Source organism: Hylobates moloch, unplaced genomic scaffold (genome assembly GCF_009828535.3).
Source record: "Hylobates moloch isolate HMO894 unplaced genomic scaffold, HMol_V3 SCAFFOLD_3, whole genome shotgun sequence".
NCBI lineage: Eukaryota > Metazoa > Chordata > Mammalia > Primates > Hylobatidae > Hylobates > Hylobates moloch.
Genome location: NW_026652278.1, coordinates 84,234,830 through 84,250,202, shown reverse-complemented (window position 1 = coordinate 84,250,202; position 15,373 = coordinate 84,234,830). Strand labels below are relative to the sequence as shown.

General features: G+C 39.2%; 1 protein-coding gene across 8 annotated transcripts in view; it reads right to left on the bottom strand.

Annotated features, from left to right (window-relative positions):
- The window catches only part of ZFAND4 (zinc finger AN1-type containing 4), a 156,886-nt gene that overhangs the window by 80,468 nt on the left and 61,045 nt on the right, over positions 1-15,373 (bottom strand). For 5 of the 8 annotated variants that reach the window (XM_058436502.1, XM_032142553.2, XM_032142572.2 and 2 more), the window contains 2 exons: positions 14,077-14,197; positions 11,545-12,507 (listed from right to left, as the gene is read on the bottom strand). In XM_058436502.1, the coding sequence (XP_058292485.1) occupies positions 12,372-12,507; positions 14,077-14,197 (257 nt within the window). In that variant the 3' untranslated portion in view covers positions 11,545-12,371. Of the gene's footprint in view, positions 1-5,096; positions 5,154-5,568; positions 5,620-9,775; positions 9,889-11,544; positions 12,508-14,076; positions 14,198-15,373 lie in introns of those variants that run through there. The other 3 variants (XM_058436504.1, XM_058436506.1, XR_009212850.1) reach the window with 2 other exon arrangements.

The following is a 15,373-nucleotide window of genomic DNA, read 5'->3' as shown; positions in this document are numbered from 1 at the left end:
ATATCTACAGAATTCTTCTGTGTGGAGAATACGGCCCTTCTCCCTTATTTATTAATCTATTTATTTATATTAGTGTAGAATCATGGATATTTATTTTATACTGAGATATAAGCCAATACTACTGTATTTTGTTGCTCAAATTGTTTTAGATTTGGCCATCGAGAATGCTTTCATTTGGTTCCTGTGTCCCCCTGGCATACCCCATAGTTCTTATAAGTTTTTGATATCTTGGGGCTTTTCAGTACTTCCTTACTTTTCAGCACTTTAAGACATATTTTTGGCTGGGCACGGTAGCTCACACCTGTAATCCCAACACTTTGGAAGGCCAAGGCGGGCAGATCACCTGAGGTCACCAGTTCGAGACCAGCCTGGCCAGCATGATGAAACCCCATCTCTACTAAATACAAAAAATTGGCTGGGCGTAGTGGTGTGCGCCTGTAATCCCAGCTACTCGGGAGGCTGAGGCAGGAGAATTGCTTGAACCCAGGAGGTGGAGGTTGCAATGAGCCCAGTTCATGCCATTGCACTTCAGCCTGGACAACAAGAGCGAGACTCCATCTCAAAAAAAAAAAAAAAAAAAAACGTATTTCCTGCCCCAGTTCCACAATCAGGCATCTCTCCAAGGAACCGTGTCCCCTCTTTAGAGAATGGTATTAGAAAGTAAGATGTGGGCACTACATGTGCTCATTGCTGCTAGGGTATTGTTGCATCCAGGACCCCTCAGCTGATGTCACAATGAAATATATTCACATAATAAAACATGATTTACCAGTACAAAGAATTGAGCTAATAGTAAAAGATTAGCCTACTATTTGTCTATATCTTTCTGCTTCAGGTGTTTCTTATAGGCAGCAAGGTACCAGATTTTATTTTTTAATCCTATCTGTAATTTTTTCTTTTTATTAAAGACTAAAGTCTATTTGTATTTATTCTATCCTTTATCAACATTTTATCCCCTTAAGGTCTTTGTTTTATAAGTAATTCTATTGATAGATGTTAGTTGTGGTAAAGTAGAATTGAATATCATTAAATACTAAAGATATGATTATAATTTTAAAATACTATATAGACGAAAACCTCAACCTTATTCTTTTTTTTCTATTCTATGCATATAATAAAATGTTTCATTTCTTTCTTGGGCAAATTGGATATGAGTTTTGGGGCTCATTTAGTGTTCCTGCATTCTCTTCATTAGGATTTTGTTCTTTACATTTTCTTTCTATCTCAACAAACCTTAAATACTCTTTTGGAATCAAATCATCTTCTGTAGCAGATATTGTAGATCATTAGCTCAATCTTTTTTTCCAAATTTGTTCTCCCTTGATTGAAACTGCTATAATGGAAAGGCTACCCTTTTAACAGATTCTGATCGATGAAGTATAGGTTGAAGTCACTCAGCAGGGCACCCATTCCTAAATAGAGAATAAAGTTTGACTAGGAAAAAGTCCTTCAGAATATACAGTTGTCTCTTGGTATCTGTCAGCTGTTGGCTCCAGGATCCCCTACAGATACCAAAATCCACAGATGCTTAAGTCTGTTATATAAAATGGTATAGTATTTGCACATAACCTACAAACATGCTCCTGTATAATTTAAATCTTCTCTAGATTACTTATAATACCTCATACAGCATAAATGCTATGTAAATAGTTGTTATACTGTGTTGTTTAGGGAGTAATAACATGAAAAAATTTCTGTACGTGTTCAGTACAGATGCAACCATCTATTTTTTTCAAATATTTTCAATCCTTGGTTGAATCCATGAACATGGAACCTATGGATACTGATATGATTTGGCTCTGTGTCCCCACTCAAATCTCATCTTGTAGCTCCCGTAATTCCCAAGTGTTGTGGGAGGTACCCAGTGGGAGATGACTGAATCATGGGGGCGGGTCTTTCCCTTGCTGTTCTCATATAGTAAATAGGTTTCACAAGATCTGGTGGTTTAAAAATGGGAGTTTTGGCCGGGCATGGTAGCTCACACCTATAATCCCAGCACCTTGGGAGGCCGAGGTGGGCAGATCACTTGAGGTCAGGAGTTTGAGACCAGCCTGGCCAACATGGCAAAATCTAGTCTCTACTAAAAGTACAAAAAAGTTTGCCGGGCATGATGGCGCATGCCTGTTGTCCCAGCTACTCGGGAGGCTGAGGTGGGAGAATCACTTGAATCTTGGAGGGGAGGTTGCAATGAGCTGAGATTGTGCCACTGCACTCCAGCCTGGGTGACAGAGTAACACTCCATTTCAATAATAATAATAAGTGAATAAAAATGGGCGTTTCCCTGCACAAACTCTTCTTCTCTTGTCTGCTGCCATGTGAGAGGTGTCTTTCACCTTCCATCATGATTGTGAGGCCTCCCCAGCCACGTGGAACTGTAAGTCCAATAAACCTCTTTCTTTTGTAAATTGCCCAGTCTTGAGTATGTCTTTATCAGCAGCGTGAAAATGGATTAATACAGATACGAAGGGCCAACTATATACATTTTTTCTCCTAGGCCTCTCCCCCATCACCTCCCTCACCACATTCCTACCTAATTTTCATTACTCTTTCAGAAGTTTCAACTTCAAGAGTCCTGTACTAGGTCAGGTGCTTGTGTTGCATATTTGCATAGCTCTGCATACTTCCCCTTTATAATATTTATCAAAATTATAATTATATAAGGACACACTTAGTTGTTTAAAGTCTGCCTATATTGCAATGTAAACTCTACCTGCCTAATTTACTACTATATTCCAAACACTAATTACAGTCCCTTGCACCTGGGAGGCACTCCATAAACATCTGAATGAATAAATTTGCAAAAGATTACCTAATAAAGCGTAGTGACCAAGTACATATAAGTTAAGCAATACTTCCACTCTTATCCTTAGGCTCCACCCATGCTAATCAGTCATGTTCTTACTTCCTTGCTATGTACAAAATTCTCAAACATTTGAGAAAAACCAACAGTACAAAAGAAAGAAATTATGGCTGACAAAGAATCCAAGAGCATGAATTGGAAAAAATTCAATTAAAATAAAAAATTCAATTAAAATAAAAAATTTCTAGGAATAAGGCTGAATAGGTTAATTGAGCCACTCCTCAAACTAAAAATTCTGGATAAAAAAATTTAAAAGTATATATGCTTAAAGAATCAAAGAACTGGGACAACTCTCAAGAATCACTGGGATAAAATCTAAGTGAAAGCATGCATCCAAAGTGGTACACAGAGCACTGAAATCCTGTGTCCTATGTACATGTGACAAACCAAGTAGTGTGACTTTGGCTCCCATGGCTTCCCAAAGCCAGGGAGACAGAAGTCGAAGCTCAATGTCACCTAAGGGAGACCCTCTTCTCCCCAAAACTGGGATCCCACTCTACCTCCCAACCCCCAAGTCTGCAAAGAAGGATACTCTGAGGCTGGTAGAGAGGGAACCTGAGGAGTGGAGATGGATATGAGAAATTATAAACAAAAGCCAGTTCCCAGGGGACTAGATGGGGGAGGGAAAAGGGGGAAGGGAAAGGAAAGGAAGGGGGAAAAAGAAAGAAAGGAGGAGTTAGGTAAGAGTGTGTCCTTGTTCAGGGAAAACACATACTAGAAATACATAGAGATGGGTGAGCATGATGTCTGTCTCTTACTCTTTGGTTCAGAAAAAGGTTAATGGTAATTGCTAAACACGTGCTGACAGAGAGTGCAAATATGGTGAAATATTAATAGCTGGAGACCAAGAAAGTTCTTTTTCTGCACTTACAACTTTTCTATAAAGTTGAAAGTATTTCAACATAAATTATAAGAATACTAAACTAAGATAAAAGTCAAATGATTATGTGAAGAATGTCTTCAAGAAGAGTAATTCTCAATATACTAATTATATGATTAGTAGCCTTAATAGGGACAGTCTTAATCTGATGATAAGATCCAGGTATATTTTTCCAATGACATTAATAAACAAGAAAAGTAATGGGAAAACAAAAACCCATGAGCTTCAAAAAAAAAAGGAAATTAAAAAGCAAAATAAACTATGGCATAATTTTAGACAAATGAAGGAATTTAAGGGGAATCAGTTTTATCTCTATGTTTAGAAAATGAACCTTTGCCTATCACAGGTTTAGTGATCTTGGATTACAGAAAAGATATCATACTCTCATACTAATTAGATCTTCAGTAAATATTTCTAAAAAATTTATTTTAACTTTATTAGTGTCAGATTTTAAGTCAACCTTAAAAAAAGGCAGAAAAGGCTATAATTTAACAGAATGTAATATGCTCTAGGGCTAACAGATACTACTTAAAGTGGATAGATCACTAAAAAAGACTTAGTACATTCTTTTTCTTTTTTGAGATGGAGTCTTCGCACGATCTCAGCTCACTGCGACCTCCACCTCCTGGGTTCAAGCAATCCTCCTGCCTCAGCCTCCCGAGTAGCTGGGACTACAGGTGCACACCACCACGCCCAGCTAATTTTTTGTATTTTTAGTAGAGACGGGGTTTCATCATGCTGGCCAGGCTGGTCTCGAACTCCTGACCTTGTGATGCGCCCGCCTCAGCCTCCCAAAGTGCTGGGATTACAGGCATGAGCCACTGTGCCCTTTTTTTTTGAGATGGAATCCCGCTCTGTAACCCAGGCTGGAGGGCAGTGGCATGATCTTGGCTCACTGCAATCTCCACCTCCCGGGTTCAAACGATTCTCCTGCCTCAGCCTCCTGAGTAGCTGGGATTACAGGCACCTGGCACCACGCCTGGCTAATTTTTGTATTTCTAGTAGAGATGGTGTTTCACCACGTTGGCCAGGCTGGTCTCGAACACCTGACCTCAGGTGACCTACCCGCCTCTGCCTCCCAAAGTGCTGAGATTACAGGCGTGAGCCACCAAACCCAGCCGAGACTTAATACATTCTTAAAAGCTTTTTCATTCATTCAACAAATATTTATTGAAGGCCTAAGCACAGTGCCTGGTGATGGCTTGGGAGCATGGATGGATAGATGGGCAGGAGAGCAATTCCTGCTTTCATGGACTTGCCATCTTGTCCAACTCAAAGGCTCACACAATTAAACCTGTTGTTGATTTGGATTTCCTTTCAGGGAAGGAAAATGGTTTCAAGAGGAAAGGCACTGACCTAGATAGGAATATTTCCTGGCAGGCTTCCTTCAGGAAGTAATGATGGAGTTGACATCTGAAAGAAGAGTGGGTGTTAACAAGAGAAAACAGGCTGGAAAAGCTAAAAGAAAGTGAATGTGGGCAAATCCCAGGAAGCCTAGGGAAATAGTGCAAGATGAGGCTGGAGAAGTAAGAGTGGGCTAGACAACAGAAGCCTTACTAGGAAGAGGAAAGGTTAAAGATTTGGCTCTGCCATAGACTGAATGTTTACGTCTTCCCAAAACTCACTGAATTCATTAGGGTGAAATCTAATTCCCAGTGTGATGGTATTTTGAGGTGGGGCCTTAGGGAAGTGATTAGGTAATGAGGGCAGAGCCTTCATTAATGGGAGTAGAGCCCTTATAAAAGAGACCCAGGACGGAGGCCCCTTCTGCCTTCCACCATGTGGACAAGATTAAAATATGGTCACCTATGAAGAAGTAGGCCCTTACCAGACATCACATCTGCTAGTGTCTTCATACTGGACTTCCTGGTCTCCAGAACTGTAAGAAATACATTTCTGTTGTTTTTATAGTATTCTGTTATAGCAGGCCAAACAGAGTAACATAGGGTCTATTCTAAGAACAAAGGAAGTCCTGAAATATTTCAAACACTGATGTGCTCAAAGTTTTGTTTCTGTAAGCTCACTCTGGCTAAGTGTAGAAACAGGTTGTAAAGGGCATAGAAGTAATTCAGGGAGCCTAGGTAGGAACCTATTGCAATAGCTCAGGTAAAAGCTATGGTAACATGGACTAGTCTAACTGCAGTAGAATAGGGAATTTGAAATAACTGACTTATGAACTGAATGTATATGTCCCCCCTCCCACAAATTCCTATATTGAAGCCCTAACCCGTGCGTGGCTGTATTTGGAGTAAGAAAGTAATTAAGGCTAAAGAGGTCATGAGAGTAGAGCCCTAATCTAATAGGACTGATATCTCTATAAGAAAGAACACTGCCCCTCACTCTGCTGCACATGTACCAAGGAAAGGAAGGCCAGGTGAGAACATAGCAAGGAGGCTGCCATTTGCAAGCCAGGAAGAGAGCCCTCACCCACAAAGAACCCTGCTGGACTTTGATTTGGGACTTCTAGAATCCAGAACTGTGAGAAAACAAATTTCTGTTGTTTAAGCCACTCATGGATACCCCCTTGGTATCCATGGGGGATTGGTTCTAAGACCCCCTGTAGAACCCAAAATGCATGGATGCTCAAGTCTCTTATATAAAATGGCATAGTATTTCCACATAACCTATGCACATCCTCTTGTAATTACACTACTTTAGAGAATGAGAGGGGAAAAAAAGTCTGTACATGTTCAACATAGATGCAAATATCCTTTTTTAACTGAAATATTTTTATCCCCAGTTGGTTGAATCTATGGATGTGGAACCCTTAGATATGGAGGACCAACTGTATTTTGTTGTGGCAGCCTGAACAGATAAATACAGATTTTGGTACCAAAAAAGTGTGGTATTTCTGTAACAAATACCTAAAAATGTGGAAGTGGCTTTGGAACTGGGTAATGGTGAGAGGCTGGAGGAGTTTTAACATGCATGCTAAAAAAAAGTCTATAGTGTCCTGAAGGACTGTTGATAGCTATGGTCCAACAGGTGATTGGATTAAAAGTAACTCTTATAAGGGCTCAGAAAGAAAAGGGGAGAGCCAGAGAGAAAGCCGCCATATTCTTATAGTATGCATATATCCTCATCAACAGAATGTTCGTGGGCATGATGGACTTTAAAGGCCCGTCTGGTGAATTCTTAGGTAGAAATGCAGAAAAGCTTAATAGAAACAAAGGAGATTCTTGTTATAAAATAGAAAGAAAGAAATAGTTGTGTTCTAGTGTTTTGTGGAAGGCAGAAATTGTGAGCAATGAAATTGGATCTAAATTTAGCTAAGGAGATTTCTAAGCAAAGTATTGAAGGAGCAACTTGGTTTCTCTACCACTTAAAATGCAAGGAGATAAAGTGAAGGAATTTTAAGCAAAAAGAAACTAGAACTTGAAGATATAGAAAATTCTCAAGCCTATCCGTATTGCAAAGAAACGAGAAAGCTTGTTTTGAAGAGAACATTAAAGATGTGGCTGAACAACCATTTGATAACATTAGTGTGGGTGTGAACTACAGATTTAATCAGCCACCTGAGCAGAAGCCAAGAACAGAGATGGGATTGTACCAGCAGAGATACTGCCAGCCGGGACTAAAGGGGACAGGAAAAATCAGAATGGAATGAAAGAAGGCTTTAGGACTTCTCAGATTCTACAGAAACAGACAACAGAGCTATCTGGCTGTGAGCAGGAGCTATCCTTTTAAAAAGTGAAGAATGGCCTCAAAAGTGATTCAAATATTGTCCGTGAACCACAGCCTGCCATTCTCACCACAGGCCTAAGAGTCAGGGCTAGTTCCTCCTCCATTTCAAAGGGTGGGGCCTTTTCACTCAGGGGAGGCCAGGATCCCACTGCCCAATGCCTCAGGGACAAGGCTGAGGCCCAGTGCCATAAGGGTGACAGTGCCACCCAAGCGGGCCTGGAGGGCATAGCATCAAACCAAAAATAATAATTCTAGAGCCTTAAGACCTAATGGGATTTGCCTTGCCAGGTTTGGGGACTTGCTTGGGACTTGTCATTCTTTTTTTCTTTCTTGTTTCTCCTTTCTGAGATGGCATGTCTTTCTTTTTTTTTTTTTTTTTTTTTTTTTTTTGAGACGGAGTCGGGCTCTGTCGCCCAGGCTGGAGTGCAGTGGCGCAATCTCGGCTCACTGCAAGCTCCGCCTCCCGGGTTCACGCCATTCTCCTGCCTCAGCCTCTCCGAGTAGCTGGGACTACAGGCGCCCGCCACCACGCCTGGCTAATTTTTTTTGTATTTTTAGTAGAGACGGGGTTTCACCGTGGTCTCGATCTCCTGACCTCGTGATCCGCCCGCCTCGGCCTCCCAAAGTGCTGGGATTACAAGCGTGAGCCACCGCGCCCGGCCTATGGCATGTCTTTCCTATGCCCGTCCCATCATTGTGTTTTGGAAGAGCATATTGTCTGGTTTCACAGGTTCAAAGCTGGAGAGGAATTTTGCCTCAGAATGAATGGTACCAAAAGTCTCGGCCATACCTGATTTATGCTTAAATTAGGCTTTGGATTTTAGACTTTAGAGTTGATACTTAAACAAGTTAAGACTTTTAGTGTGGTTGGGATGGAAGGGAATATATCTGCATGTGACAAGAACATAGATTTTGGCAGGCCACGGACAGTATGTTACAGATTGAATGAGTGTGCCCCCCACTTCAAAATTCCCATTTTGAAGCCCTAACCCCCAGTGTGGCTATATTTGGAGTAAGACAGTAATTAAGATTAAATTAAGTAACAAGGGTGGGGCCCTGATCTGACAAGACTAGTGTCCTGCCGGGCGCGGTGGCTCACGCTTGTAATCCCAGCACTTTGGGAGGCCGAGGCGGGCGGATCACGAGGTCAGGAGATCGAGACCACGGTGAAACCCCGTCTCTACTAAAAATACAAAAAAATTAGCCGGGCGTGGTGGCGGGCGCCTGTAGTCCCAGCTACTTGGAGAGGCTGAGGCAGGAGAATGGCGTGAACCCAGGAGGTGGAGCTTGCAGTGAGCCGAGATTGCGCCAGTGCACTCCAGCCTGGGAGACAGAGCGAGACTCCGTCTCAAAAAAAAAAAAAAAGACTAGTGTCCTTATAAGAAGAGACACCAGATAGCACTCATGCTCTTCTCCCACCCACAACCCACTTTGTGTGTACACACTGAACAAAGGCCATGTGAAGACAAAGCAAGAAGGCAGCTGTCTGCAAGCCAGGAAGAGAGCCCTCACCAGAAACTGACCCTGTTGGATCTTGATCTGAGACTTCTAGCTTATAGAACTGTGAGAAAAATCTCTGTAGGTTATAGTACTTCATTATGGCAGCCTGAAAAGACTAATACACTGACAAAAATTAGGAAGTTTTGAGGTAATGTGTTGTTAAGCTAATTCCTCATTTTTAATAGTAGAGTAGAATAAAATAATGTCTAAAATATACTGGCTAGTGTTTTGATGGTAACAACTAGAAAAACTAAAATTGATTATTAGAAGAAATTGGAGGGGGGTGTCGATGATAAAATTTTACTTTTTAATCCTTAGTTTTTCTAAAGCCATGTATATTAGTTTCATCAACCATTTCAAAAGTTTAACTTAATTTTCAAAGAAAACTTAAAATATCATGCCTTCATTCCTTAAATTTCATTCAGTTTTATTTTTATGATTTTTGCTATATTAATCCTTGCCAATTTTAAACCAACATTTTTAACTTAAATCTTTTTTTATTTTATTTTCAACTTAAACTGCTTAAATTTACATTTTCTAATACATTAAAATAGATAATTATTACAAATGTTCACCCATGTAATACCTAAAATTATCTCATGTTCCAGGAGCGGTAGACGGCTTACACTTTGAAAAACATGACTAGATGCAAAATTTGAGTATTCATCTTGATGGCTTAGAAACTTATTAAACATAGGCCAGGCACGGTGGCTCACGCCTGTAATCTCAGCACTTTGGGAGGCCGAGGCAGGTGGATCACGGGGTCAAGAGACTGAGACCATCCTGGCCAACATGGTGAAACTCCGTCTCTACTAAAAATATAAAAATTAGCTGGGCGTGGTGGTGCGCACCTGTAGTCCTAGCTACTCAGGAGGCTGGGGCAGGAGAATCACTTGAACCAGAGGCAGAGGTTGCAGTGAGCTGAGATCATGCCACTGTACTCCAGCCTGGTAACAGAGTGAGACTCCGTCTAAAAAAAAAAAAAGAAAAGAAAAATCACATTAAACATATATGAGAAAATGAATTCCTGTCTTTTAAAAAATAATTGTCTCCACAAGTTACAGGTACACTGATAGGATTTTAAGAACACCTGAGTATTTGGATTTCCCTTTTTAGAACGATTACATTAAATATAACCTGAAAATATTACACATAGCCAAAAGTTAAAAATTTAAAACTTTTAGTGCTGTTAAAACTAAATGCTGTTTTTAAAAAATCCAGAAACTGAACTTCGTCACAGAAAATGGGCTTAGTTAAATAAAACAATGTAAATGCCTTTTTTAAAAAATCATAGGCCAGGTGCAGTGGCTCACGGCTGTAATCCCAGCACTTTGGGAGGCCGAGGTGGGCAGATCACTTGAGGTTAAGAGTTCAAGACTGGCCTGGCTAACATGGTGAAACCCCGTCTCTACTAAAAATACAAAAATTAGCCAGGCATGGTGGTGGGCACCTGTAGTCCCAGCTACTTGGGAGGCTGTGGCAGGAGAATCGCATGAACCCAGGAGGTAGAGGTTGCAGTGAGCCGAGATCGCACCACTGCACTCAGCCTGGGTGACAGAGCAAGACTCCATCTCAAAAAACAAAAAATCATGGTTAAGTTGTCCAATGCATCAATTTATTCAAATAATGTTTAACCAGTACCTACATGCAATCTACTCTGCTAATTACTGGAAATGCAAAGACAGATACAATGTCTCTAAAATTTGGAATGTGTCTGTATAAGAATTTAAAGCATAAAGAAATGCCCCTCAATATAATGATATAACCTGTTGAATTAAAATAGTTCAGCTGTCAGTTATTGAAAACTAGTAAAAAGACTTAACTTTCACCACAATCTTTAGTAAAACTTAGAATGAGACTTACTTCTACTTATAGTCTTGGTTTAAAAAGCATAGTACACTACATCAAGTATGCCCTAAGCATTCATATTTGTTTGCAGAATAAATATGCTATGGTCCATTTCTCAGCAGTCTACCTCTGTAAGGCAGTTCTTATATTTTAAGTGTCTAAAACACGTGTTTTCTTGATACGGGAGGAAATACTGAATTATTCATAACACAGATGAAAGTATTTTTCATCTACTTATATCCACCCTTCTTAAAAAGCATGCCTTCAACCCCCATTTGCATAGCTCCTCTGCTAACTTTTAGCCATTCCCTCTTATGAATGTACTGCCCTCTTTGTCTGAAGGCAGCTGTCTCCATCAACATTTCATTTCTTACAGGAACGGGGCAGTGAGCTCTCCAGTTCATTCAACCTTAAGTAGAGGAAGGGGCCCCTCACAGCTCCTAAGTTAGCCTTCTGGTACTCTTAGCAGAGTCTGCTACCCCAGGGCTGCAGAGTCTACCTGGGTTGGGTGCTAGTTGTTTACCAGGGTTCAGCATCAGTCTGAACTGAGCTTCTACACAGTATGTGGCCTCCCAAATGCCTTAGTGGTTTCTGGTTACACCTGGGGAACAGGGTCCTTAATCTCCTAAAAGAATACTTTTATACTGATAGTTATTTTATCCACGTAAAATAAATCACTCATTTAATGAAATGGTTTTATAAAAGAAAATTTCTTTTTATAAATTATTTTTATAAAAGAAAAACTATTATAAATAAATAATAAAACTCATAATGAAATTGAATATTTATTTGAATTTCTCCTGGTAATAGCACTCAACAAATAAGAAAAACCAAGCTGTGAGATTTTGTTTTAAATGTAGCCATTTTTCAAAAGGTAAAAAGTTGGCTTCTATGTTTAATGGCAAGTGGGACATCTTCTATTTTAAAATTAACATTCAAAAAGTAGTAAAATATACACTATCATGAATATGATGTGTTTTATAGAATGGATTCATGTCTGAATGCTAATCTGAATGTGGAAGAAATATATTATCTGTTAAAAACCACACTGGAAAAATGTTCTTTTTTATAGAAAGTAGCTTGAAGTAAAAAGGAACTTGCTAATAAAGCCAGTAAACTTTCACACATGGAATTTTTAAAAAATCTCCACCCATCCCACCTCTGAAAAAAAAAGAAGAAGAAAGAGAAGAATAAAAGAAAGAAGAAGAAAAAACCCATATGCTCAATTTGAGTAGAGCCATTCATTACGTGACTGCTAATTCTGTACAATGTGGAAATATTTCGTTTCCTAAAGTGCATCTTTTGAAGATTTGTCTAGTAAAACTGCAATATCATATACAAAACACTTAACACAAGACATGCAATAACAAAGCTAAATCATTCCAGTGTAAAGTTTTTAAAACTACTTTTAAAACCTTTGTTTCACCAAGAAATAAAGATGTAAAATACAGTAGCATTTTTGTTCTCCAACAGTATGCGTTCTATGCTTTTGTTATTTGGCAAATCTTTTAGAGTCGAACAAAAATAATAGTCTAAACAGTATTTCTTCTGTCATTATAATACGATTCCCAGGCAGAACAGTAAGATGTAGAGGAAGAGTTAGATTTTTGGAAGTTTTGGTGCATTAACCACAGGATTTGCCTTGTGCAAGTATCTCCTCCCTGAACTCTTGTAATCATAGGTACAGCCATGAGTTTCTGCATAACGATGAGATGCACAGAAGTTGTTTCCACATCTAAAGCACAAAAAAAGTTTACGTGAATAGTTGCATTTCTATGAAAGGCTCATCTGTCTCGGAGAGAGGAGCTTGACTTCAGGTAGTCCAACAGGGGCCCTTTGGTTCTTTTTAGCAATTTCACTGCTGACATTTCCCTTCCATTCGTAAACAAGCATAAATACCCCCAAAAGGAACAAGTTAATTGTCTATGAATATGACAATTTATGATAAAGAAGTCATTATTGACTGAAACAGGGTAGACGAGGTGCAGTGGCTCAAGCCTGTAATCCCAGCACTTTGGGAAGCCGAGGTGGGTGGATCTCGAGGCCATCCAGGCCAACATGATGAAAACCGATCTCTACTAAAATACAAAAATTAGCTGGGTATGGTGGCATGCATCTATAGTCCAGCTACTCGGGAGGCTGAGGCAGGAGAATCGCTTGAACCCAGGAGGTGGAGGTTGCAGTGAGCCAAGATCGTGCCACTGCACTCCAGCCTGGTGACAGAGCAAGACTCAATCTCAAAAAGAAAAAAGAAAAAAAAAAAAAAAAAAAAAGAATGAAACAGGGTATAGAACTCTATCAGTAGTAAAATTGCAAAAAGCCAATAAATATGCCCATCGGTTCTCTTATACCTAGTAAATCTGAAAGAATTCTGAATTTCTGAGAAATTCAGTCTCATGATAAAATTAAAATAGTAAAACCTAACTATGCCATGAAAGGATTTTTAAAAATATTTCTAGTAGCAAAATAGGTTGTTTTCATTTGAACCGAATACATTCTGAAAAGCAGGGATTGGGATGGGTGTGGTGGCGGCTCACACCTGAAATTCCAGCACTTTGGGAGGCAAAGGTGAGAAAATCACTTGAGGCCAGGAGTTTGAGATCAGCCTAGGCAATATAGTGAGATCTGTCTCTACAAAAAATTTAAAAAATTAACCAGGCATGATGGCACACACCTATAGTCCTCGCTATTAGGGAGGCTGAGGCAGGGGGATAGCTTGAGCCCAAGACATTAAGGCTCCAGAGAGCTATGATTACAGTACTGAAAAAAAAAAAAAAAGTCCGCCACAGCAGTTATTTTAATTCAAGCCTAGCCTCAATCTAAGGGCAGACAGCCAAGATAATATGACATATCATCCTTGCAGGATATCAATCAATACTAATGAAATAAATAATTATAGTAAGATAAAGGTCCTACTTTTTTGGAAATATATTATTCATCTATTTTATACTAACTTTTAATTTTTTATTAAATTTTTAATAGAATATTCAGGGAGGGGTTCTTCCAAGGTGCCATTCAAACAAAATCCAAGCAGGTTCATCCTAAGACAAAAAAGGTACATTCTCAGATTGGTTTAAACCTCCTAACTTAAAGGACAAGGAAGGATCTGTTTTTGTCTTTTGGAAATCCAAGAGCTATCTACTTGTTCTTTACTTCAGCCAATTCTAAGTTCAACTGAAGATAGCTATTTGAACATCATCTTAATGATGTTATAAACAGGCAATTTAAATATTTTATTTTGCATAATCCCCAAGCTGGGTTATCACAGAGAAAGCATCTGAGCTTCTGCAGCTCGCCAACCTGCCTGCATTCGTAGCTACTAGCCAGTCCTGTTTTCTTTCCACAAAGAAAACAATGATTTGTTGTTTTCTTCTTCGTCTGAAGAGGGGCTTTCACAGGTGGGAGGTGATGAGTAGCACATTCTCCTATTTAGAGAAAGGACACCTTGATTAACACAGGCATAAAATCCTAAACATGAAATACTATTAAGCAAAACACAAAACATAGTCCTATCAAAGTAAATATCTATGCCATAAAAATTAATTTGTGCTATTTTTATATCTAAAATTACTTATAAAATCTACAGGTCAAGTTGCAGTGGAAATATTTCTTTTAAGATGTGGTAGGTTTCTACTGATTAGCACTTATATTTTTAGAACTTTTTATACACACCACTTTTCTGATTATTTCTAATGGTAATCAGTTTATATAAAGTACACCAAATTTTGACAGAGAATAAAGAAAAATGTCTGCTTCAAAATCATATTTGATGAAACCTCTGAGAACATGATTGCCATACAAATATTCTGTTTGTTCACACCAAAAAGGAGTACCAGAGTATCACGAAACATGCCTTTTAGTCCTATTACACCACAGACAATAAGTTCATCAAACCATGAGCAAGTCATTTACTCTTTCAAAACTTCAATGTTTATTTTTAACATAATAGAACATGTATTTTTCTCTCTAGGTTAATAAGCACTTTAAGGTCAACTCAGTCCATATATGTAAAAAGCACTCTGAAAGTTTTAAGCATGTTGTAGTTATATAAAATGTCATATTAATAATAGTAACTAACACAGTACACAGTTCAATTTCACAGTACTACTAGTTTTCCAAAAATATTTACTGAATTCTGTATTACTGTATCAACTTGAGTTTTTACCTTAAAAATAAGAGCACATCTGTTATTATATAAGAATTAAATCAATTTTTTTTTTTTGAGACAGAGTTTTGCTCTGTCGCCCAGGCTGCAGTGCAGTGGCGCGATCTCGGCTCACTGCAAGCTTTGTGTCTCGGGTTCAAGTGATTCTTCTGCCTTAGCCTCCCGAGTAGCCGGGACTACAGGCGCGTGCCACCACGCCCAGCTATTTTTTTTGTATTTTTAGTGCAGACAGGGTTTCACCATCTTGGTCAGTCTGGTCTGGTCTTGAACTCCTGACCTCATGATCCGTCCATCTCAGCCTCCCAAAGTGCTGAGATTACAGGCGTGAGCCACCATGCCAGGCCAAGTCAATGTCTTTAATTACTAAGTGAAATGTCTTTTAGAACTGATCAAAATGCCAAGAAACCCTAGTCATAAGCAGAGGCTCAAAGTTCCT